At 42.1% G+C, this 22,374-nt stretch overlaps 1 protein-coding gene across 3 annotated transcripts in view; it reads left to right on the top strand.

Annotated features, from left to right (window-relative positions):
- NEO1 (neogenin 1) overlaps positions 1-22,374 on the top strand; it is a 178,940-nt gene that overhangs the window by 48,662 nt on the left and 107,904 nt on the right. For all 3 annotated transcript variants that reach the window (XM_048956121.1, XM_048956119.1, XM_048956120.1), the window contains exons 2-3: positions 2,125-2,442; positions 18,453-18,728. In XM_048956121.1, the coding sequence (XP_048812078.1) occupies positions 2,125-2,442; positions 18,453-18,728 (594 nt within the window). The remainder of the gene's footprint in view (positions 1-2,124; positions 2,443-18,452; positions 18,729-22,374) is intronic.

Here is a 22,374-nt window from a genome sequence, read left to right as displayed (position 1 = left end):
TGCTGCTCATGGCTATTGTTTTTCTTATCATTTGAGCACTGGAGCTGAGGACTCCTCACACAAAGTCGGTGCTCACAGGTGTGCGTGTGTTCAAATGAAGCACGCAGGAATTTTGTAATTTGCTCTGGCTTTTGTTCCGTCTTTGCTTTTTATCCTCAGGAAGGACCAAATCTCAAGGATTTGGATACTGACATAACAGATCTAATCTTGTCTGAGACTGCAGCTGTCACTAGGGAAACCTCAGTCTTTCTGTTCTGAATTCATCTTTGAATTCTTGAAGGTAGAAGAACACAGGGATGACAGACCCTACAGAAGTGTAATCTATCTGCCGTTCCTTTCGCGCGGCTCCTCCTGCCTCATCCCACATCTCCATGGCTCACGAGGAAGAAGACAATCTGTCAGTGCAGGAGCTGAGCCCCTCTCCCGAGAGCAGCTGGAGTCTCTTTGGAGGCAAGGAGGCATTCTGTGCGGCTCAGTGATAGAGGGAACCTTGTCAATTTGTTAATTAGGGCCATTTGAGAAGGTAAATCTCTTAAAACCAAAAACCCAAGGGACTGAGGAAGCTAAGATGCTTACAGGACAGCCTTTCTTTGCAAGTAAAGGTTTTCCATGCTTCAGTTTGTGCCTGTGATTGCATTTGAAGTGTTTTTTTAACGATGCCTTACAGATCACCTTTAAATTCTTGGGCTTGTCTAAAAGGAAAGCCACATCCTTGAGGTACTGTGTGCTGCTTACTGCCAGGCTGAGCAACCTGGTTCATGGGAAGCCTCCGTATACAAACACCTGGTGCAAACCACGCTGTAGCTACCTATGTGCTACAGCAGAGGACAGGTTTTTGGTCACTTGTTTACTATAGAGCCTGAATGTGCAGCTTGAAATTGGTGTAGAATTGAGAAGCTGTGTCCCCAGCACAAATTCAAGACTCTTATTTTGTCATATGAGAACTATACACGGATTTGAAAGGGCAGATGTATTTCCCCATGTTTCCTTTGGAGCACGTGCTGACAAATAGCTTAACAGTGACTTGGGCTGTTTTTAAAAGAAAGAAACAAGGAAGAAGGTAAAGGATAGCCCTGCCTTTGTGGTCTTTTAACTGCCCAGTGTCCTGTAGATGGCCAGTAAATAACTGTAAAGCAGGCAGGTTTTTGTTAGCTCATCTCTGGTTTGCTGGAGGACAGGTAGCAACAGTGCTGTTCGTGTTACCCCTTGTAGGTGTGTGCCCCAACCCCAGGTGGAGGACGAGTGCTGGAGTACAACAGAGGAGCCTTGATGTTAGTTTGGCTTTAGATTATTATCAGTACATTTAAAGCACAGTGAAATGACCACGTTTTCTCCCAAATCAACCTTTGGTGATTCGTGAAACTGTTCTTCCTTGGAAGAAACTTTCTTCTTTCTGTTTTCGATGAGTGATTAAATTAAGGCAAGTCCAAGTGATAGTGACATGCAGGCTTTCTGCTGGACCAAACATGCTACAAATACAGTAATTAAAATTCACTTTTTAATGGAAAGTAGATGTTAATTATAGATGTCTGTTTGGGAATACTTAAAATGGAAAAGTAATCAAGTTTATCCTGAGCCAGAATAGAAGTAAAAAAAATGTTTTATGGCGTTTGCGTGATGTGTTAAGCTCAGAATTGGAGACTTTTTCTCTCAAGGGCTGAATTACTCTTCTTGTTTCCTAATGTTTGTTACACAAGGGAAATGACCGCACTGCTGTTCCTGGCATCCCTGCCATGGAAGGCAAGAAAGAAGTCGTAAAACTACATGCTGTTTGTATATTATGTTATTCAGGCATGTGCATGAGGTTTGTGTGTTTTGATGGAGCAGGTTCCTGTGTAATGGGTTGCTTGGGACTGCAAAGCGTGGATTCCAGTGTGAGCAAACCAGTATGGCTTCGGCACAAAAAGTTTCACTTCATTTCCAAGAGTTCATGGGTGTGAGTTATCAAGGCAGACAATAACGTCATGCAGACCAGCCTGTTCCTGAGGAGACCACACTGTGAGCAGTGATGGCTCCTGCTCCTTTAAAGTACTTTTAAAAGAAAATGCACTTCATGTTTAAAAAAAAACAAAAAAAAAAAAGTGGAAGGCAAACTCCTGAAATTGTTTTGCATGTCTTTCACAGGGTCTGTTGTGAGAACCTTCACTCCTTTTTACTTCCTGGTGGAGCCGATGGACATTCTGTCAGTTCGTGGGGCCTCTGTTATAATGAACTGTTCAGCTTATTGTGAAACTCCTCCGAAGATCGAATGGAAGAAAGATGGGACTCTTCTAAACTTGGTCTCCGATGACCGTCGCCAGTTGCTGCCAGATGGGTCTTTATTAATAAACAGTGTGGTGCATTCCAAGCATAATAAACCTGATGAAGGATATTATCAGTGCGTGGCAACTGTGGAAAGCCTGGGGACCATTGTAAGCAGAACAGCAAAGCTCACGGTAGCAGGTAAGGATTTGTTTTTTTCTTACAGTACAGCAAAGGGCGTGATCGTGTAAATGTATAGTATTACAATAAGGAGAAAGCATGTTCAAAGGAAAGAAGTTGGTATCATAACTTGGACGTCCAAGTGTGGAGCCCGCAGTACAGAAAAGACAGGGAGCTGTTGGAGATGGTACAGAGGAGGGCCACTAGGATGATCGGGGGACTGGAGCACCTCCCCTATGAGGACAGGCTGAGGGAGCTGGGCTCGTTCAGCCTGGAGAAAAGAAGGCTGCAGGGTGACCTCAGTGCAGCCTTCAGTACCTAAAGGGAGCCTACAAACAGGAGGGGAATCAACTCTTTGGAAGGGCTGGTATGTGTAGGACGAGGGGAAATGGTTTGAAGTTGAGGGAGGGGAGATTTAGGTCAGACATCAGGGGGAAGTTCTTTACTATGAGAGTGGTGAGGTGCTGAAACAGCTGCCCAGAGAGGCTGTGGATGCCCCATCCTTGGAGGTGTTCAGGGCCAGGTTGGATGGGGCCCTGGGCAGCCTTGTTTAGCATTAAACGTGGAGGTTGGTGGCCCTGCATGTAGCCAGGGGGGTTGGAGATTCACGATCCTTGAGGTCCCTTCCAACCCTGGCCATTCTGTGATTCTGTGATCATCTCTTATCACTGAAATTAGGACTGTATGTATCTCCCCCTTTTTATTTTTTAAACTAAATGTAATTAGTAAAAGTTGCTTTCTGAGGAAATACTGAAGATGAGAACAATTAAAGTGAATGGATTAAGAGTAGTGTCAGGAATGTGTAATTATGATAGAGATTTGCCACACCTTAGAATGAGGTTTGTGCTGTTTGTTTTTGAAAGAGTGGGCTTCTACTTTCTGAATGTATAAATACCCTTAAAGATTAGTTTCTCTGTGGGCTTTCCTACTGATCTGCACTCTGCACCATAAAACATTAGGAAAACTTCTAAAAGCTGGGTGTGGAAGCTCCAGAGAACTGGAGGACTGAAGGAGAAGGCATGGATGCTGGGGGACTGTATTATTCTGTTTCCTGAGTACCAGGTGTGAATAGATTTGACAAGCATTTGGTCTTTTGCAGGTAGGTGTTAAGAATTTGACTGGGAAAGTGGTGTGCTTCCAGAAGGGCATTTGCTTCTTGTTGCTTATATCAGGGCTCAGGAGGGTCAGATTGTAGCAATGTTTTGTAAATGATAACTGGAGGAGGCTTAGAATCACCTGTAAGAGTAAGAGTTCAAAAACTAACAGGAAAGATAAGCTAAGGCAACGTAACGAGGAAGCAAAGCCCATGAAGCAATATTCTTTTGTTTCTCTAATGATGTTTGCCAGCCTTTCAAACAGTTTTTTTCCTTTGCTTAATAAATGTCTCCAGGTAATGAATTCTTCCTGACTAGTGCTGCAGCATCTCCCAGAGCTGCTGCTCATTGTCATTTATATTCAGATGTTGTTTCTATTAAGCTAGCTTGCAGCCTTGTGAAACATGGGGAATGTTGCAAATAAAAAACTGTGCTTTTTTTTTATACTTTAAAGGAGTGACTTTCAGAGTCTCTCTGAATGAGAAATACATATCTGAGTTCCCTGCAATGAGGACAATAAAAGCAGTTCTAACACTTGTCTCAGGCAATTACCACCTTCTTACACTGCTGTTTTTGTGTTCAGTTCTGCTGCTTTCCACAGGAGGAAGCTCAGTGTCATGCTTCTGGCCCACATGATCATTGGGTTGGCTTACTGTCATTAAAAAGGAAGGTAGTCCAAAGGACATAGAAACTTCCAGTTCGTGGTTCCCATGTCATTGTAGAAAATGCTACTGTGAGTGGTGGTTTCTAAAAGGGTGAAATCTTCAAAAGCCTTGTCCTAATTAAAAATAAACCCTTCTGAGTTTTGTTTTTTAAAAAAAATCTATACTGGAAAGGCATAAAAAGTTGTCTAGTCCAAGTCAATACAGATGTTTATTCTGTGAATAGTTTTGTCTTCCCTGACATTGATCTGAACACGGGTACAAGCAGAGTGATCAACTTCCTGGGACAAAAAAGGGTGTTTTTGTTCTGTACTAGCATGTTGCTGTTGATGTTCCTTCTGTGCTGCTTTGTGCCCTTCCACTCAGCTGGAGACCTGATCAGTGCCAAGAGCTGGGCCAGCTTAGGTCCTCTTAGGGCAAGGGGAAGGGGCTGCTGAAGGTCTGTAGTGAGAGGTGGAATACTTAGCTTTACCTGGACTGTGTTGCTTTCAGTGAGCTCATTGGAATTCTGCAGTTTTGTCAGGTGTGCTTTAAACATTTTCCCCATCTTTGCTGTAATTTCCCACCTTTGCTGTAATTAGAAGCTTTTGAGATGCATTAGCTGTGGGGATGGTTAGCGTGGTGAGGTCTCTCCTTGCTCTCAGGTAACAGTGGGAGGCAGCTCATTTTCTCCTTAATTGAGTGGTGTTGTGTTGAATTTCGATAGTACGTGCTGGTGTTGTGCTGTGATGCACTTAATTTCTTCAACAGAGAATATTATGCACATTTTAGCTACTACTTAATCATTAAATAACTTCATTGCCTGGAAATGACAAATTCTGATGAGTGAGAGAGGCCAGGGCACAGAAGAATCAGTAAAACCAGGTGATATTGCATCACATAAATGGTGTTTTGAGCTTTTAGTCTTAAATAATTGCATTTTCTCTTACGTCTGAGAGACAGTACTGAGCAATCTACCTGTAGTGCATCTGCTGCAAACAGGCTGATAAATTTTCATAACTTTTTGAATGATTAAAAGGACTCTCATTATAATTTGATGAGCCTAAAACCACTGAACATTGGAAAGCAACGCTCTTGCCAATATGACGACAGGAATTGATGATGCAAGGTGCTGCAAGGTGACAGAGGCGCTTAGTCAACCGCTGCATGAAGAAACCCAACCAAACACACGCACTGAATCCCTGCGTGGAGTGATTAGACAGTGACTGAATGCTTTTTGTTAGAGGGCTGCTTTCTGGGCTTCTCTCTTCGATTTATGTTTGTGACACAATGCTATAAACTTGTCACGGCGTGGGGAAATTGATGGTGGCATGGATTGGCAAGTTTGCAGGGCGTTTGACAATGTGTTTTTAAGGAACCTTTTCCATACGTGTGAGCAGATGAGAAGCCTTTGCTCTGCAGGCTTTTGCAAGTGCACCACCAACACTTTTGTGTGGCAGCGCTGGGATTTCTAAACAAGTTGATCATTTCCTAAGGGTTACAGCATGACAAATACTCTGATCAATATGGTTTGTCTGTAATCTGAAATTTTATGCTATTGCAAATGGATAGGACGTTATTTACCGTTCTACCATACTTCTGGTAGGAAACCTCTGGTTGTTAAACCTGCAGACAGCAGGAAACTTGTTCGTTTTCTTCAACGATCAGCAGTTTCAGGATATGTTTGCCCTTTTCCCAATGATGTCTGTGTTCCTCTAGTTGGTTCTTTCCAGCAACTGCAGGTTGAGATTGTCATTGCCTGTGTTTCTTTCCTTTGTTGTTTCTCGTCCTCTTGCTGTGCAAACAGAGCCAGTATCGTGCTCTGAACTGGATTTGTGAAACTCTGGATTTATTTTTAAAAGTCCTTGTTTTCTTTTGGTTTTATTTTGTTGCTCCTTTCGAACTGCAGTGTGATTGAGCAGGGTGGCAGTTGTATAACCTACCTCATTTATGGGGGTGGCTGTGACTACGATGGGTTTGAAGTAGGGCAAGTCAAAGCAAGTGGCTAATATATGTAAAGCCACGAGATCTTTTTAATCAGTACCTTACTACAGTATGCTTTTTTAATTGGTTTTTGAAATGCAAATCTGGCTTTGATACTGAAGTGTCAGTTATGGCTTAGGAAGGGTGAGGGGTTGCAATAGCTTTTACGAAACAATTGTTTGGGTTTTTTTAATGCCAATCTTTTTTTTCAGAACTGCATCTGGTATTTGTCTTGGAAAAATAAATTCCTGTGTATTTTAGTGAAAAATACGGAGGTACTAACTTAAAAATGTTCCTGTGGCAATCTTCTCTTCCCCAGTCACTCTTTATTACTCCTTTGTTAAAGCTTTCATAAATCTTTTATTGAGAGAATGGAAATGCAGAGAACTGAAAGGTGTGAAGTGACAGTGACAGAGTTTCATCGTAAGGATTTATTGGTTTTGTGTGGCCATTCAGAGACTGTTCACTGAAATATTTATTTCATCTACTGTCTTTTTTCCCAAGTGAATCCATTTGTTTTTTGATTCCCCTTCTTCCGTTTAGCTTTGCACTTGATTGTACTTGGCTTTGAGCTTTGTGTGTAGTTTGCTTGGTTGTAGTGAGTTGCTTGTGTAAAAGGTGCTGGTGCTGCCTTGAGACGAACGCCACGTGGCTCTGACTTCCCTGCTCCTCACTTAAGTATCCCTTATATTAGATGCATTATTTTTATTTGGATACTCATAGAAATTATGCTTTCAAACCTCCATTTTACTATTATTTTTAGAAGAAGCACAGGCTGGTTAGTGAGCAGAAGACCTCAAGAGCAGAAGGCTGTTAGCTGTTCTCTGACTTGTCTGTAATGTTACACAGACCTGTCAAAAATTGAGACAACAAACTGTGGAGTTGCCTTTGAGTAACGTGACTTGCTTCTTATCAATATATCAGATAATGGGAAGAAGTTCACTTGAGAGATTGTTCCCATTTTTTGTCTCCTTCTTGCCTTTTAAAGTTTTATTGCACCTTGAATTTTTCAAGTTCTGACCTTCCAAATGGAACTGCTACTGAAACGAAGGGAGGCCGGGATGGGGCACTGCTGCAGCTCTCAGTGTAAGGTGGTTTGGAGGAATCTTGAATTCTGAGCCAGGAGATGCTGGTACACGAACGTGCTTCTGTTGCTGGTTGCACCATTTGACTTCAGGAAGACCTCCATGCTTGGCCCTTTCCTCAATGGGTTAAAAAGGAATTTCTCTTCAAGAAATCCAGATAACTTTTTTTGTAACATAAGATGGAAAGAGGAAGATTGTGTAGAAGGAAAAGAATTCTTGCACCCGTTCCACATTCGGATGGGGTGCAGGAGGTGCAGCTGTGGCCAGCAAGCATCTCTGGGAGCAGCTGCAGTGTGCAGGCGGCTGGGCCTGGTGCTGCGAAGGTTGTATCACAAGGGTTTGGTTTTGCTGGGTTCCACACGTGAGGTTCCTGAAGGGCAAGAGAAGCATAGGCAGAGCTGGGCAGAACGGGCCGTGTGCTCCTTCCAGCTCCGTGGGGGTGTGGTTAGCAATGATTCCACTTTCTTGGTTTTTTCCCCTCAGTATTATTGCATATTTCCCTCAAAAGAGGAGGGGAAGGAGAGCCTTTATCTTCATGCATAAAGAGCTTTCTGTCCCTTTGAATTGGAAATAACCTAAGAGCATAGACGCTTCAGTGGAGAGTACTTAAGAGCACTTAACAAATAAAAGTAAATGACACAGGTGATAAATTTTCCTTGCAAAACTGTGTTTCATGTGGAAAAAAAATCTGCTTTTTTTTTTTTTTCCATTTCATTCTATAAACGATCTTAGTTAAAAATGCATTTCTTTTCAAGGATGAGTAAACGAGATGGGTAGTTCTTACAAAGCTGCATCTTATGGACAGATCCTGCCAGCTGGGTGTGAAAACAGGATTGTTGTTGTACCTTCTATTTCATTCTGAGTTCTTCTTTAACAACAATTAAACAGTACGACTCAGGACAAAAAAGCCAAGCTGGCATTTATTTTCTAGAAATGGTGAATGCAATGAAACGGAACCTGCTCAGAAAAGGGGAGGGATTGCGGATTCTTTCCTTAGATGAGAAGATGGAGGAGAAAGGCCAGATGGGGAAACATCAACTCCTGCTGCCAGCTGTCCAGCCCACACGTGAAGGGAGGTATCCTTGGGCATCCTTGCTTTCGGGCTGTCCTGCTGGCACCAGTCAGTCTCGAACACACAGTGCCAAAACCTTTAAAGCCTCTGGTCATTTGTTACGACTATTAGGATTATTTTCTTAATTAGGCACTATCTTAAACGCAGCATTTCTTTTAAACCCGGAAGATTCGTTTTTGTCAGTTTACCAGTTGACAATTCAGGCTGTTAAGGATTAGCCTTGTAATTAGAAAGTATCCTTTAGTACTGGTTAGTGGACAAAGTTGGCTTTATATTACTGTACTTTGTAAAATAATACATATCTTGATGCAGAGAGGTTGGATTTAAACGTGGAAGTTGGTGGCCCTGCATGTGGCAGGGAGGTTGGATATTCATGATCCTTGAGGTCCCTTCCAACCCTGGCCATTCTGTGATTCTGAGATTCTATGATTTATAATGAGTTGCAGTACCCATTCAAATCTTGATCTATGCTTTTGAAAATATAGAAGGCAATGTAACTCATCTCTAGGGAAGCATGAGTGCTGTGGAAGGGAGCTCTGCTCCCAGATCTTCTTTTTCTAAAGTCACTTGGGCTTATAGTAGATGAGCTGTTGATAAATGATTCTGTTGCTTGTACAAAATGGAATTTTGGATTCCAAATGGAATTCAAATGCTTGTACAAAATGGAAATGGAGAGCGTATTGATGATTCATCAGCACCCCGAATGAGAAGGTTGGATGGATGTTGTTTACATTGGCCTTCTCATTTGTTAATATTTTCACTCGAATGTATATTTCTCCTTATTTATGTTCTGCATGTCAGCACCAGCAATCCCTTTTGTAATTCTATTTGACAAGTTCTGCAGAGATTGCTCATTCCAAATCCCAAAGTGTCAGGCAAGCGATAGTTACATATGCAGACTGTATTCTTTCCTAACTGTATCTTAAAGTAGGGGATTCAAAAAGATATTTCAGCTTTACTCTGACAGGCTGAAGGTGATGGATTTCTACAGTGGCATTGTTCAGACTTTAGATCAACTGAGCATCGCCTTTGGAAAATGTTAAGAGCTTGTACTGTCACACCTACCCAAATGAAAGCTGACAAAGGCAGTTACGGCTAGGAAGGAGCATGGGACAGGCATGTATATGATAAATTGCATGTTTTTTCATGGTAGAAATTCAGAAGAAAGCTTAGTGACAGTGAAAATGAAAGAAAATAGAGGAATAGATAGTTCCATGAGTTATTTCTTATTAAATGTGTATCTGGCTGATTTCAGCGATGCCGAGATGCTGGTGGCACTCCTAAAGTGTAGGGCATGTCTCATTATTCACCTGATCACACTAGGAATAAAGGAAAAGAAACCCACCTTCCCTCTTTGCATACATTATTGTTCCCCTTTTCTTCGGAGGCAGCGAGGGGAAATATGTCTCTATGTGTAGGTCAATGTGTAGGTCTCTATGTGTAGGTCATTGTGTAGGTCAATGTGTAGGTCTCTATGTGGGTGCTGCCCAGCCCTCTTTGATTCCTGCTGGTTCCTGGATTAGAAACACCGTCATTCTGCTCTTCTGCAACTTTTCTGAAATTGAGCACATTAAAAATGGAGCCAAGAAAGGCTTTGTTAGGTAGAGACCTTTACAGAATTCTCTCTGATATGATGAGCTTAATTGCTAGCAGCTGTCCACGATTCAGGGCTCAGTGGTGCGATAATCCACATCTTTGTGGTTTTTATCCTGATCCCTGTGACTGATCAACAGTTCTGGTACATAATCTGCTAGTTATGAATATATATTTGTAGTGTTCCTTCTCCTTGCTGCCACGCACGTCTCTAGACATCCTCTTGTTCAGCTGAAGGCTTACATTCAAGTTCTTTCTCCTGCTGTGCTTGTCTCTTCGTGTCTCAGTCTTTTTGAGGGGTTTCTTTGCTATTTGTTAACTCAGTGTATTTTTCTGTGAATTTTTTAGATTCTTTCCTGTCTCTAAATGTCTTTCTTCAGGCACCTGCTGTCTCTGACAGTCTGCAGAGTTGCCTGCAAAAGTTTTACTGATCTTCCCTCCAGATCTGTGTGTTAATCTTCTTCGAATAGCTTGTTCACATAAGCTTTCGTAATTGATAGCCTTGCTTGGATCTGAAATTATTTAACCTGTCAAGCTCTTCTCTTTCACCACGATACTCAGATCTTCTTCTTCTTTTGTTATAACTATTGATTTTATTTTAAGAAGAATTGCAAGCATGTGGTGTTTTTATTTAAGATCTTCAGTTGCTCAGGACCTGAGGTTTCTTAAATGAGGTGGTAATCTACATACACTGTCTTAGGGTCCCTTAAAATCCTGCAGTGCTTTTATTGTCCTTGCTGTTAGGATGGTATCAAATGAATTATTTCATTGGTTGTACACTCTCTTTCATTTTTCTGCCTTAGCACTGTCTACTTCCATGTTTCCCCGCGTTGGAAGTTGCAGAGCAGTCTTACAAGCACTGTGAGGCTGGCTGATCTTCATTCTGGTTTGTGTCCTGCTGCTGAACACACTTCTGCTACTCAGAAAAGACAGCTGTGTTTGAGCAGCAATAAATACATTTTCAGTACAAGATTCTTGATGCTGGCAGCCTGCCTGACTTTTTCCTTCTAGCTCAAAACCTCTTCTTTCTCGTGGCCTTTCACTGTGAACATGCAGGCACCAGGGGAGCATCCCTGCTCAGAGCCAGCCTTACCTGCTCTTAGAATGCCCCTCCTGCTTGTGCTGGAGCTGCAGTCTGGAGCATCGCATCAGGTGCAGAGCCCAGTGGATATATGCTCCCAGTTCTGTTGGGAGCTGATGCTCCAGTGGAAATGCTCTCAGGATGTACATCATGTCTGCTCTTCGTTTCTTGATCCATTTTAATATTTCATTATCCCCAGGACTTCTGACAAAGGACGTGTTTGGCAAAGTAGCACCATAAAGTGACTCCTAGGCACCTCACCTGTCTCTTGCTCAATATTGTGCTGTCAGTCACAAGCCGAATAATTTCACTAGGATTATCTTCTTGCATGTTGTATCGCTTCTGCTCATCAAGCTTTTCTTGCAGCAGGAGTCGGCTGACACATGAGATTGTCTCCTGGTTTGAATGCAGAGAGCTGCTCTACTGTCTTAAGGAGTTAGATCTTATTTCCTTGTTTCCAGTGGTGGGCTGAGGTCAGAAGGTACTCTCTGTGTTCTGCTTTGAAATCAGAATTGATCTGTAGTACCATCATGCGTTGAAGTGATGTGAAGTGACAGTTTTCTCTACAGTCCACATGGCTATCTTCTTATGCTCTTGTTTGGTCTTCCGTTATGTCAGACTTAGCAAAATGATATTACTTACCACATAAAGGACAATTGTATAAACACTTTTGGAGTATTTAGGTGCATTTTGCTAGTCAAAGCACTATCTGAAAACTTGGCGTATGTATTTTTATTAATTTGTGGCAAAGCTCAAATCCAAATCTGAGAGGCTTAGTGGCAACCTGAAGCAATTCATGTAAGCAGACCTTCTGCTCCAGACGTGATCCATTTTGCTCTGACTTTCCAAGCTAGAAGTTTGCTTTGACATGTACAGTTCTGTTCTTCCTTGCACAGCGTGGCAAAATGCTTTCCAGGCTGTTGTAAGCATCTTCACATCCTTCTCTGTCTAGTTTTCTGGAGCTGTATAATCATAGGATAACTGAGCCTGGAAGGGACCTAAGGAGACATCTAGTTCAGTTGCCTCTTCAAAACATGCCTAATATACCACAGCACTGCACATATGCACATTATGTGTGTGTAGGTACATCTGTGGTTATGTTGTTGTCTATAGTGATGTTCTCTCCCTTTTCTCCTCCTTATTCAATTCTGGTCAAGCCATACTTTTTAAAAAGCAGCCAAATTAAGCATGCCACCAAGGCTGCCTCTGACAGACAGTATTCTGAGTATGAGCTGACATTTCTCATTCTCTATTCCACGTGCTTCTTGCTTTAGGTTAGCCAGTAGATTTTTTTCTTTTGTTTCTAAGAATATTCCATATAAAAACATCAAGTCTTATCTTAATTCAGGTAATGCTGGACTTGTGCTCTCCACAAATGTTTTGTACATATGAAGTCTGATGCATTTGCTAGAGACATTGAGGGAGTGCCTCCTGTTAACAAAAGTGTATTTTAAAACGTTTCACACCTCTGCCACTCAGACAAATGATGCTGAATAATCTGTAAGCAAAGGGGAAGAAAAGAGCTGTGATAATTTAATGAAGTGTCCACAGATGGCCGGACTTATTAATTTTTTAACAGGGTTTGGGTGTGAAGCTGATGCTCGAACAAAATATGCGGCATCTTAAAGATCAGCGGCTTTGCTGGAGGATAACAGATGTTGTGGCGATTTTAACAATAGGGTCTCATGTTGCTGTCCTCCTCCACCTACTGCTGTTGCTAAAATCTTTGTGTTTCCCAAGAGGCTTTTTTAATAAGCAAAACAGTAGCAGAGTTATCAATTTGCCATGAGTTCAAATTTGAATAGGGAAAAAGAGAACGGGAGAAGAAATGAAACTTTCTTAAATCGTCATTTGTTTATTAATTCTGTCTCTTTGTGTCTGAACAGAGCAGTGGAAAACGTGAGAATTGTGATTTGCAAGCTGTTAGCAGTGAGATTTGTGGGCGGTACAGCTAAAGCTGGGCAAGGCTTGGTGAGAGAAAATGGAGTGAGTTTTGAACAGCAGAGGTTTTCCTGGTATTTGAGGTGCAGCATTTTGGAAGAACTTGTGGCTGCCCCTTGTTTTGCTTTTTCCATACTGCAGTAGAAATACTCAGGGGAAACTTGCTGAGAGCAATTGGGGATGCCATTAAAAAATTTGGCACTGGCTTTGTGAGACGTGTAACTGCATAAAGGTGTAAAGTTGGGTGTTTTGTTTAAAACTGTTGGATTCTTACCCAAAGTACTGTGTTCAATTCCAGGCTGCGGAGTAGCAATAGAGGAGCTCGAGCACAGGATGAAAATGCTTTTGTGGATTTGATCTGCTGGGCTTGCAGCCATGTGGTAAAGGTATACAAACCTGCCACAGGAAGGGCAGAAGTGAATTCCTCTGCAGCCTTCAGTTGCTCTTGAGAAGGTTTCTTTTTTTCTTCTTGGCAAGGTTGGTTAGTAGGCCAAAAGGTTAGTAGGCTTCTGAAGAGTTTTAAATGTGCCCGTGGCAATAGCATCTACATTAAATAAAACTGGACATTTACTGACTGCTGACAGTGTTCAGAAAGAAAGGGAGCATTTACTCTCAAGTTAGGGAGCGTGTTGTTTGAGCAAGTAGTTGAGTAACTGTTGATTATGGACCTTTTTTTCCTTTCAGTCTTCTTGAAAATGATTGGCACTGTCTGCGGTTGCAGAGGGACTGCTGAACCCAGATTAGCATCTGGCTCAGTGTAATGAATTCCTCTTCTGGAAAATACAGGGGATGAAATACTGGCTCTACTGAAGGCAGCAGACTACAGCCAGAATTTTCGCCATCTGTGTTTTCCAGGAGCAGGGGAGTTATTGCTCTTCCAGGCACTGCGCTGCTTTTTCAGAGAGGAAGACAATGGGCCACAAATCTCAGCAATGCTTAAGCTGGGAATAGTCTGAATGGAACGAATTTGCATTAAGTAGATTTTTCATTCACATTCCTACCGTTGCTTTAGTCTTTTGGTGAGGGAGAGACAAAAGGGAAGGAGAAAATAGGGCCGGAGTTGCTCCCCCCTCCATGCCCCCATTGGCATTGTCCTAGCACCAAATCTGGTGGTACCACCTATGATTTCTATTGTATGCGTGTGAGGAATCACACGATTGCTCACGTGTTCTCCTGCCTGTTTTTAGAGAACATTCCAAGTGGAAAATCATCCTCCCAGATTGAATTTATGAACCCACATTCCTGTTTGGTCAGAAATATTCTCCTTCAGCGTCCTAAAATCGATCATAATATATTTGTGCTGCCTTCAAATGATTAATGTACATACAAACATGTAAAAATTATCTTTAATATCAGAACCCCAAAGTATCATTTATCATTACATTCATTCGCTAAGTGATGGAGTAATATCTCCATCTGAATGAATGCCTTGCAACATGTGTGTGAAGAATGGGTGCTCTTTTCTCATCAGAATTCTAACTAATTTTCATTATAATAGATCATCCTGCTTTGTCATGTTGATTGAAGTGACTGGGAATTAGAAATCATTATGAGAAAAATGTATCTTTTTTTTTTTTAATTTAACTTTGAAAAGTAGTTTTAAAGGTGTTTCTAATTTAAATAGACTGAATTAGCTTTTGTGGTGCAATGCATTTGAAAACTATGATAAATGCTGGAGAAACGCAGGGAGGAACTGGGCTGCTATGTGAGAGTGGAAAAGAAAAGCTCTTCAGCAGAGTATTTCTGGGAGTGTGGTGCTACGAGAAGGTATGCCAGCACTCCGTTCCTCTTACTGCACTTGTAACCAGCTCTCAGAGTTAATTTAATTAAGGCTTATATTTAGAACATTTTATAATACGTCATTAATGTTTTGTGGTTGTCTTTGGGTAAAGCAGAAGGGTCCTCCTACACGGCAGAGACTTCTAGGCGGTACGAATTGCAAATAATGATGGAATGAGAAAATTACTCTTCAGACAAAATTACGACCTAGGTTAAATTTGTATATCATAAAACCATACCACGTATGATCAAATGAGGATTTTAGCACTGTTTAAAGCGACCTGGAAAATGAACTGTGAGTTCATTGCTGCTGAGTAACGAAACCATCTGAAGTAAAGCTTATTTAACCTTAATAAAGGACCTGCCCACAACAGAACAGACAGTTGCCCAAAAAGTAAGCAGTACTAATGAGGGATTTAAAAGAATGTGGAATTGAACTTCATGTTAGAAATTGCAGGGCTTTTGTCTTCCATTCACGTTCTCATGTGTTCCATGGGTTGCTGATGTACCGACTGTACAAGTGCTGGTTGTGCTGGGTGAGGAAATGGCAGCGGCTCTGACAAAATGAGAAGGTTCACATCTCTCTTCCAGTCTGTAAGAAAGAATTGGCTTAAATTGCAGGTCTGTTGGTAAAGATTTCTAATGAGGCGTGAATTCAGGGCCTGTACGTTCTTCTTGAAGAGTAACTGATGTAGAACATGTGTCCCAAAAGGGAAGAGGTGATCCTTAGACCAATTAGTCTGATTCCAACACTGTGCCCTTTCTAGGGAGATTTTGAAGGCTAGGCTAATTAAGATGGAGGAAAATGGAAAGAAGGCTAAACTGTACAGTGACTTTTGACAGTGGTTTACATCTAGGTCTCTTGATGAAGCAATTGATGGCTTAGAGCTGCATAATATGATGGGCGTGCTGGAGGACAGACTTTTGATATGCTAGCCTGTTAGATTATAAAAGGTCAAAAGAATGGAAATTCAAATGTGACTGTTGAATTTGATAAGAATCTGAGATAATTATGAAAATGTAATGGTTCGTATTCAGAGGGAAATTGCAGAATGGAGAGATGCCTCAGAGACAAGGCAGAGGGAAGGTAATGGTTAACATCCCCATCACATGTTTTGGTGTAAAAATGAAGAACACGTCTATGATGTTTGCAAGCGTGACAAGTTTGGAAAACCTTGCAACTCTTGCTGAAGCCTCCATGGTCTCATAGGAAGAATGAAAGGATGCTACAGAATGAACAGCGGTGAAGCTCTCAAGCACAGTGTGTGTAGTCATGCAGGTGCATGGTACACATACATACAATACAATACAATACATATCCTTGGTATTGAGACAGCAATTGGTCATTTTACAGAGAAAACAAGTCTGATATGGGTTAATTATGAGATGACAGTCTGCTGAAGTGCAGAGAACTAAAGTGATTGGGAAGAGAGAACTAAATGCATTGGGAAGCTATTTGCAGGAGACTCAGAAGGAATTCTGTGGTATTAGCTTGGATATCTGTGATCAAATACTCAGTGACAACAGAAGTTGTGATTTGTTGTCTCTGTTGTTCTGAGGGTGGTGTGGTGGTGGATACCACTCGAAGCAAAGGAGCTTCGCACTGAGTTTGGGGAGAAAGTATTTCACTGTGAAGATGAGCAATTCCACAACGAGTTGCCCAAGAGGTTGTGCAGTGTCTGTCCGTGAGGATTAGTGGAATATGAGTGGAAAAATCCCTGAATAAGCCTCTCTGTCCTTGTAGCTGACCCTGCTCTGATGGGATTCCTGCCTACTGCAGCGACTGTGAGTCTTTAATGGGAGCAGAGTTAGCATGGCTGTGGGAATGAGAAGAAACCAAAGATCGTAGCTTCGTTACTGAGCAGAGGGAAGGCTGAAAGAAGCCAAGGTTTTTGTTCATCTGTAGAGGGAGGGAGTGATGGGTAAATATCAAATATCAAAGATGCAAAATAATTAATATTAAAAGAAGGTCAGGATCAAAGGACTTGAAGTTGGTTATAAATACATGAGGAGTAGAAATGAGAAACTTTCTTCTCTGAGAAGTGAAGCTGTGGGAGGAGGCTCCAAAGAGTTCTCCAAGAGGGGGAAAGTGTGTCACGTTTGGAGGTGAACCTGTGTGAGAGAGCAGTTACATGCCGAAGTAGAAGTGATCCAGATGTTGGAAATGCAGTGTATTAGCACTCTGTGCAGATATTCTCAAATCTGTTTTATTGTGTCCTCTCCTCACATCCCGCCAGCTGTGTACATTTGATGTAGGTTGCTCCAAAATTAATCTCAGATAAATCTCTTGTGTGGCTGGCTTTGATTGCAGAGCACTGCAGTTAGTGCCTTTGGTCCGGTTCAGATTCATTTTTTCTATGGGAAATATAGATACTAAAGTTGCATGAAAATTATGTATTGAAATTTGTACTCAAGTGGGTGGTAATAATGAAGAGTTTTACTGTCCAAGCAAAAAATACTATTCATTCAGGTGGGAAAATCATGAATATTGACATGAGATGTTTCTCCCACAGCGGAGGTTAGTGAATGTGGACAAGTGTAGGGGAGAAAGCACAAGGTTTGAGCAGAGTGTAACTGATAGGCCATAGATTGTAAAGTACTTCTCTAGGGATTGAAGGGAACAGAGAGGGGTTTCTTGCCTGTCCCTTTTCTTCACCTTCACATTGAGGAACCAGGCCATAAATTTTTTCTACACGTAGATGTTTTAATACCAGCTTCCCTGGTCCATGTGGTTGTGCTTGGATGCTGTAATTCACGCATCTCGGTCCCACTTTCCATCCCCTGCACTCAGGGCGCGCAGTGCGGTGGCTTGAAAGGAAAAGGCATAAAATCTGCTTGAAGCAGGGAGGGAGAAGGAAAGGTAAAACGTCAGTATTTTTGACAGGCTGTTTCTTTGGCAATATTAATCTTAAGTGTGAGGTACAGTTAACCAAAAAACCTATCTAGGGACTGTTGCTGCAATCAGGCTGCTGAGGGGCTGCAGCTGGTTGTGATGGCAGCTTCTCCTCATGCTGGCCACTGTCTTTACCAGCACATGGGCACCTGAAGTGAAGGCTGAGCCTTTTGGAGACCTCAGGTCTTCCTTTTGGAGGTTCTGCTGGATATCCTATATGGGAGATTGGCATGGGGGTGGAGGTGTTCTGTGCACAGAGCTGCTGCTGTGTAGCTTTGTCTTGGGAAGAGAACTGGCCCTCAACCATACTCACCTGTATAAGGTCAAGATTTTCTTACAAATAAATGCAATTTTACCTCATGGTGCTGTAATTAAGGCTTCTGGGAGCTCAGATCTTCAAAGAGTTATCATTTTTTTCCGTTGAAATTCAGTGAGATTTGGGCCTCTAGTGCCCTTAGGCTTCGTTCCATGGCCTGGTTAATTAGAAGTAGTGGTGACTTGTTCACAATTGGTGAAGTTGTACAAAATATTTTTTCAGCTTAGATTCTTAACTAAGCGCTAATTTTGATAGAAGAAGCCTAAAAATATAGAAGGGAAAAAACCAGCTCATAAGTACTCCAGTAGGTGGTAAATGAAGATGTTGCTTGTGAGCTTCAGTGGAAGTCATACACGAAGTCACCTTTTCCACAGCATCGTTTGTTCTTTGTTGCCACATCGCAGTGCGTTTAAGATTGTTAGAGTTGGAAAGCAGCTTATTTTTTTTCTTTAAGAGAAATGATATTGATGAATCTTCACTTGGGCTTCAAAGCTTGGACGTCACCTACAGTAATTTTTCTCACTTCTCTAACTTCTGTCTTTCCTATTGGCAGGTCTTCCCAGGTTCACCAGCCAGCCGGAGCTGTCGTCTGTCTATAAAGGAAACAGTGCAATCCTGAACTGCGAGGTGAACGTTGACCTCGCGCCGTTTGTGAGGTGGGAGCAGGAGCGGCAGCCCCTCGTCCTGGATGAGCGCGTCTTCAAGCTGCCGAGCGGGGCGCTGCTTGTTGGTAACACGACTGAGACAGACGGAGGATTCTACCGCTGCGTCATTGAAAGTGGAGGCACCCCCAAATACAGCGAGGAGGCAGAGCTCAAAATTCTTCCGGGTATTCATCTGTTCTGTGCTTGTTGAGTTTTTTTGTTTGTTTTTAAATAAGTAAAAATTAGTTTTACAGTAGGAAAAACAAACAAACTTGCATTACAAAAGAATACTTACAGAAAGGAGCAAGTGAGAATCTTTTGTGTTACCTTTTCATGTGTTTAAAGTCAGAATTGCCATAAGGTGCAATATGGAAGCTTTTGTTTCAAATAGCTTAAAATGTTTGCAGGCACTTAAAGTGCAGCTTTTTGGCCCTCGAGAATCATAGAAAGGTAGAATCATAGAATGGCTTGGGTTGGAAAGGACCCCAAGGATCATGAAGCTCCAACCCCCTGCTGCAGGTAGGGCCACCAAACTTTCCATATAATACCAGGCTGCCCAGGGCCCCCTTCAGGCTCCCTTGAACACCTGCAGGGATGGGCCATCCAAAGCCTCTCTGGGCAACCTGTTCCAGCACCTCATCATCTCACAGTAAAAGAAGACTAACCTATATAATGCTGCTGGAAAATAGAAAAGCAAAATCAGTAATCAGTGTCTAAGCTCATTGCAGTGGTTCGGAATGGGTCAGACATGCAGATATTTCTGCTGCATTTCATAGCTGCAGTTCCACTGTTGACAGGTTCCAAAGCAGGATTTCAGCCTTAGCATGTAAGTGATGAGGATTTACAGGTTTCTGAGGCTTCGATCCCTTCTTTAAAATACTGTTGAATTTTCCAGAAGAAATTGTTGTTTAGTCCCTTGCTCTATGGGTGCTTAGCTGGAGCACTTTTAATGATTGCAATATTTGGGAAATTCTGATTCTTAAAATTTTAGACCCGTTTGGGAAGTTTCCAGATCCCAAAAAAGGGAGGACCATGAATGCCAGTATTTTTTTACATTTAGCTATTGTTACTTGCCTGTTGCTTTGAAATGATTGTTGTTTTATTTATTGTTTTGTTTTAATAAGAACAAAAGTGCATTTCTAGAACTTCAACACTCAGTGCATTCTTTTCCTAGTGACAGCATTGCACTATTGTGTAGGGCTGCGTATTACCAGATGCTCTAATGCAGAGTTTGGAAACTTGACCAAGAATAAGATGTGAATGGGAATCGCATTTGCCCAAACTAGGGAAACGTGGGTTGTATTTTGCATGGGTTTCCTTAATAATTTCCAGAGCTTTGTGTTGTCTCTGCTGATTTAGTCTTCCTGTTGGGATTCTGATGCAATTTTTACTGGTTGAGGACTTCAAGAGAGAGTTGCTAAATTTTCCATCTTTGGAGATTTTCAGGGCTAGCCTTGGCAACAGTGTGATTCACCTGACATAGCGTTGGCAGCAGAGAACTTGGAAGCAGGTGTTGTACTAAGCATCTTCAGAGGTCCCTTGCAATTAATATTTCTGTTTCTTACAACAGTGTAATTTTTTTTTTTTTTAATTTAGAGTGCTAAAAGGTACTTAAAAATACCCCAATTATACAATTGCAACTGTTTCCATTTCAAAGTATAGGCATCTGCTGGGCTTAGGCAATAAATTATGTTTCAAGGAGGAACTAGTTTCATAAAGTTCTTCACTTCCTGGGGGAAAAGGGTTTATCTTTCAACTCTTCAGATTTTTCTGACTTTTGGCAATTAAAGATTTTCTAATGAGTTTCCATATTGTGTTGATCTTTGAATTGTTGTGGCTCTAGGTATAGTTTCGTAATGTGTTATTAAAGGAGGCTGAATCTAGGGGATACAAATAATGCTGATTCCTTACTTTGTCATGAGTCTGAAAGTGTTGATAATGAAGTTTGTGGAGCTTTCCTTTTAGTTTGTTTGATTTTTTTTGGTTTGTTTGTTTGTTTAAAGTAGGATTAAACGGCTGCACAGAAAGCTCTCTTAATCTTGAGTAGCCCCGTAATTGATTGTTATGTTGGAGATGCATCTGAATGAAGGATTTGAATTAATCTGCTCTTCATTTGCTTTATTCCGTTTTGAAGTTATCTGTTACGTGCCTCAAAGCCTCTCTGCTGAATCTCTGAAATGTGCCCAACACACCTGCATCATATGGTTTTGCACCCATGGGCAGTGTTCTCCTTTTTCTTGTAGCAAGCATTCCGTTTGCCTTTCATCTTCCACCAAGCGGGAGGACACATTTCTGAGCTCTGATGCTTAATAGCAGGCACTTTCAAGGGTGGGGAGTGCAAGAATGATGCCAAGCTGTGGGGTGTGGTGACAGGCCCAAGGGATGGGATGCCATCCAGAGGGACCCAGACAGGCTGAGCAGTGGGCCCAGGAGAACCTCATGGGATTCAACAAAGCCAAGTGCAAGGTGTGCACCTGGGTCGAGGCAACCCTCATTACCAATACAGACTGGGGGATGAAAGGATTGAGAGCAGCCCTGCCAAAAAGGTCCTGGAGATACTGGTGGGTGGCTGCTGGACATGAGCCAGCACTGTGCAATCACTGAGCTGTTGGAGTGTGTCCAGAGGAGGGCCACAAAAATGCTCTAAGGGATGGAACACCTCTGTATGAGGACAGGCTGAGAGCTGGGGCTGTGCAGCATGGAGAAGAGAAGGCTGTGGGGAGAGCTGAGCCTCTCAGCATCTAAAGGGAAGCAACAGGAAAGAAGGGGACAAACTTTTTAGCAGTGTCTGTTGGGGTAGGACAAGAGGAGATGGCTTCAAGCTTAAAGAGGAGGGAAGATTTAGGTTGGAAATAAGGAAGAAGTTGTACAGTGAGGATGGTGAGGCACTGGCACAAGTTGCCCAGAGGTGTGGTGGATGCCCCATCCCTGGAGACATTCAGGCGGAACCAGGCCCTGTGCAACCTGATCTGCCCGCGTATGTCCCTGTTGATTGCAGGAGAGTTGGACTAGATGACCTTTAGTTGTTCCTTCCAACTCTGTGATTCCGAGGAAAATATTCTTGTAATTCTGGAATTCTACTTCCTCTATCTGAAGTCTTTTTTGTCAGCTGGGAGGATAAGTGAGCTCTCTGTCTCCAATGAATCATAGCAGCTTATCTTCAGAGTAATGATGGCTCACTGGCAAGCTGTGATGTGCTTTTTTTTTTCTTCTTTTTACCCTGCATGCACGCTTGTTCACACATGGTTTTATTTTTGGAGCAGGCAGACTAGATGCCTCTCATGGGGAATGCAGGCAAAACCACTACGATGGTTGGTGCGTGGGCCTGAGGACAGATGGCTCAATGCAGGATCACTCAGCGTGGGTACAGAATGGTCTGCTCACATTTAAGTGGTCAAAGCTAACTTTTTGGTTAAAGGTCGAGGGTTTTTTTGGTTTTGGAGCTTATCTAGGACCAAGCTGATGAGCGTACATCTAAGTACTGAGAATACAGCAATTAATGCAGCATAAACACCAGGGATTTTTTGAGCGGTAAGTAGGAGATAGGGTAATTAACTGCAGAAATGTTCTATGTGGTATTTAGGAATTCATTTACTTCTAATTATGGTGCGAGACACATGCTGAAGTTACTGCAGAAGCCAGTGATGTAAACAGCATTTTTCTTCTGCCCGGGTGTTACTGAACCCCTTGATGAATTGGTTTCACATCTATTTAAGGCTGATTTTAGTAGGTTTTATTTCCCAAGATTCCCTTTTGAGTCATGGATATGTGCAGGAAAAAGCCTTTTGTTTGGAGTATTTTTTTCTTTTGGTAGTATAGCTCAGAGTATAT

This window comes from Lagopus muta, chromosome 10 (genome assembly GCF_023343835.1).
Source record: "Lagopus muta isolate bLagMut1 chromosome 10, bLagMut1 primary, whole genome shotgun sequence".
NCBI lineage: Eukaryota > Metazoa > Chordata > Aves > Galliformes > Phasianidae > Lagopus > Lagopus muta.
The sequence above is the reverse complement of the archived record's forward strand: the minus strand, read 5'-3'. Positions and strand labels throughout refer to the sequence as shown.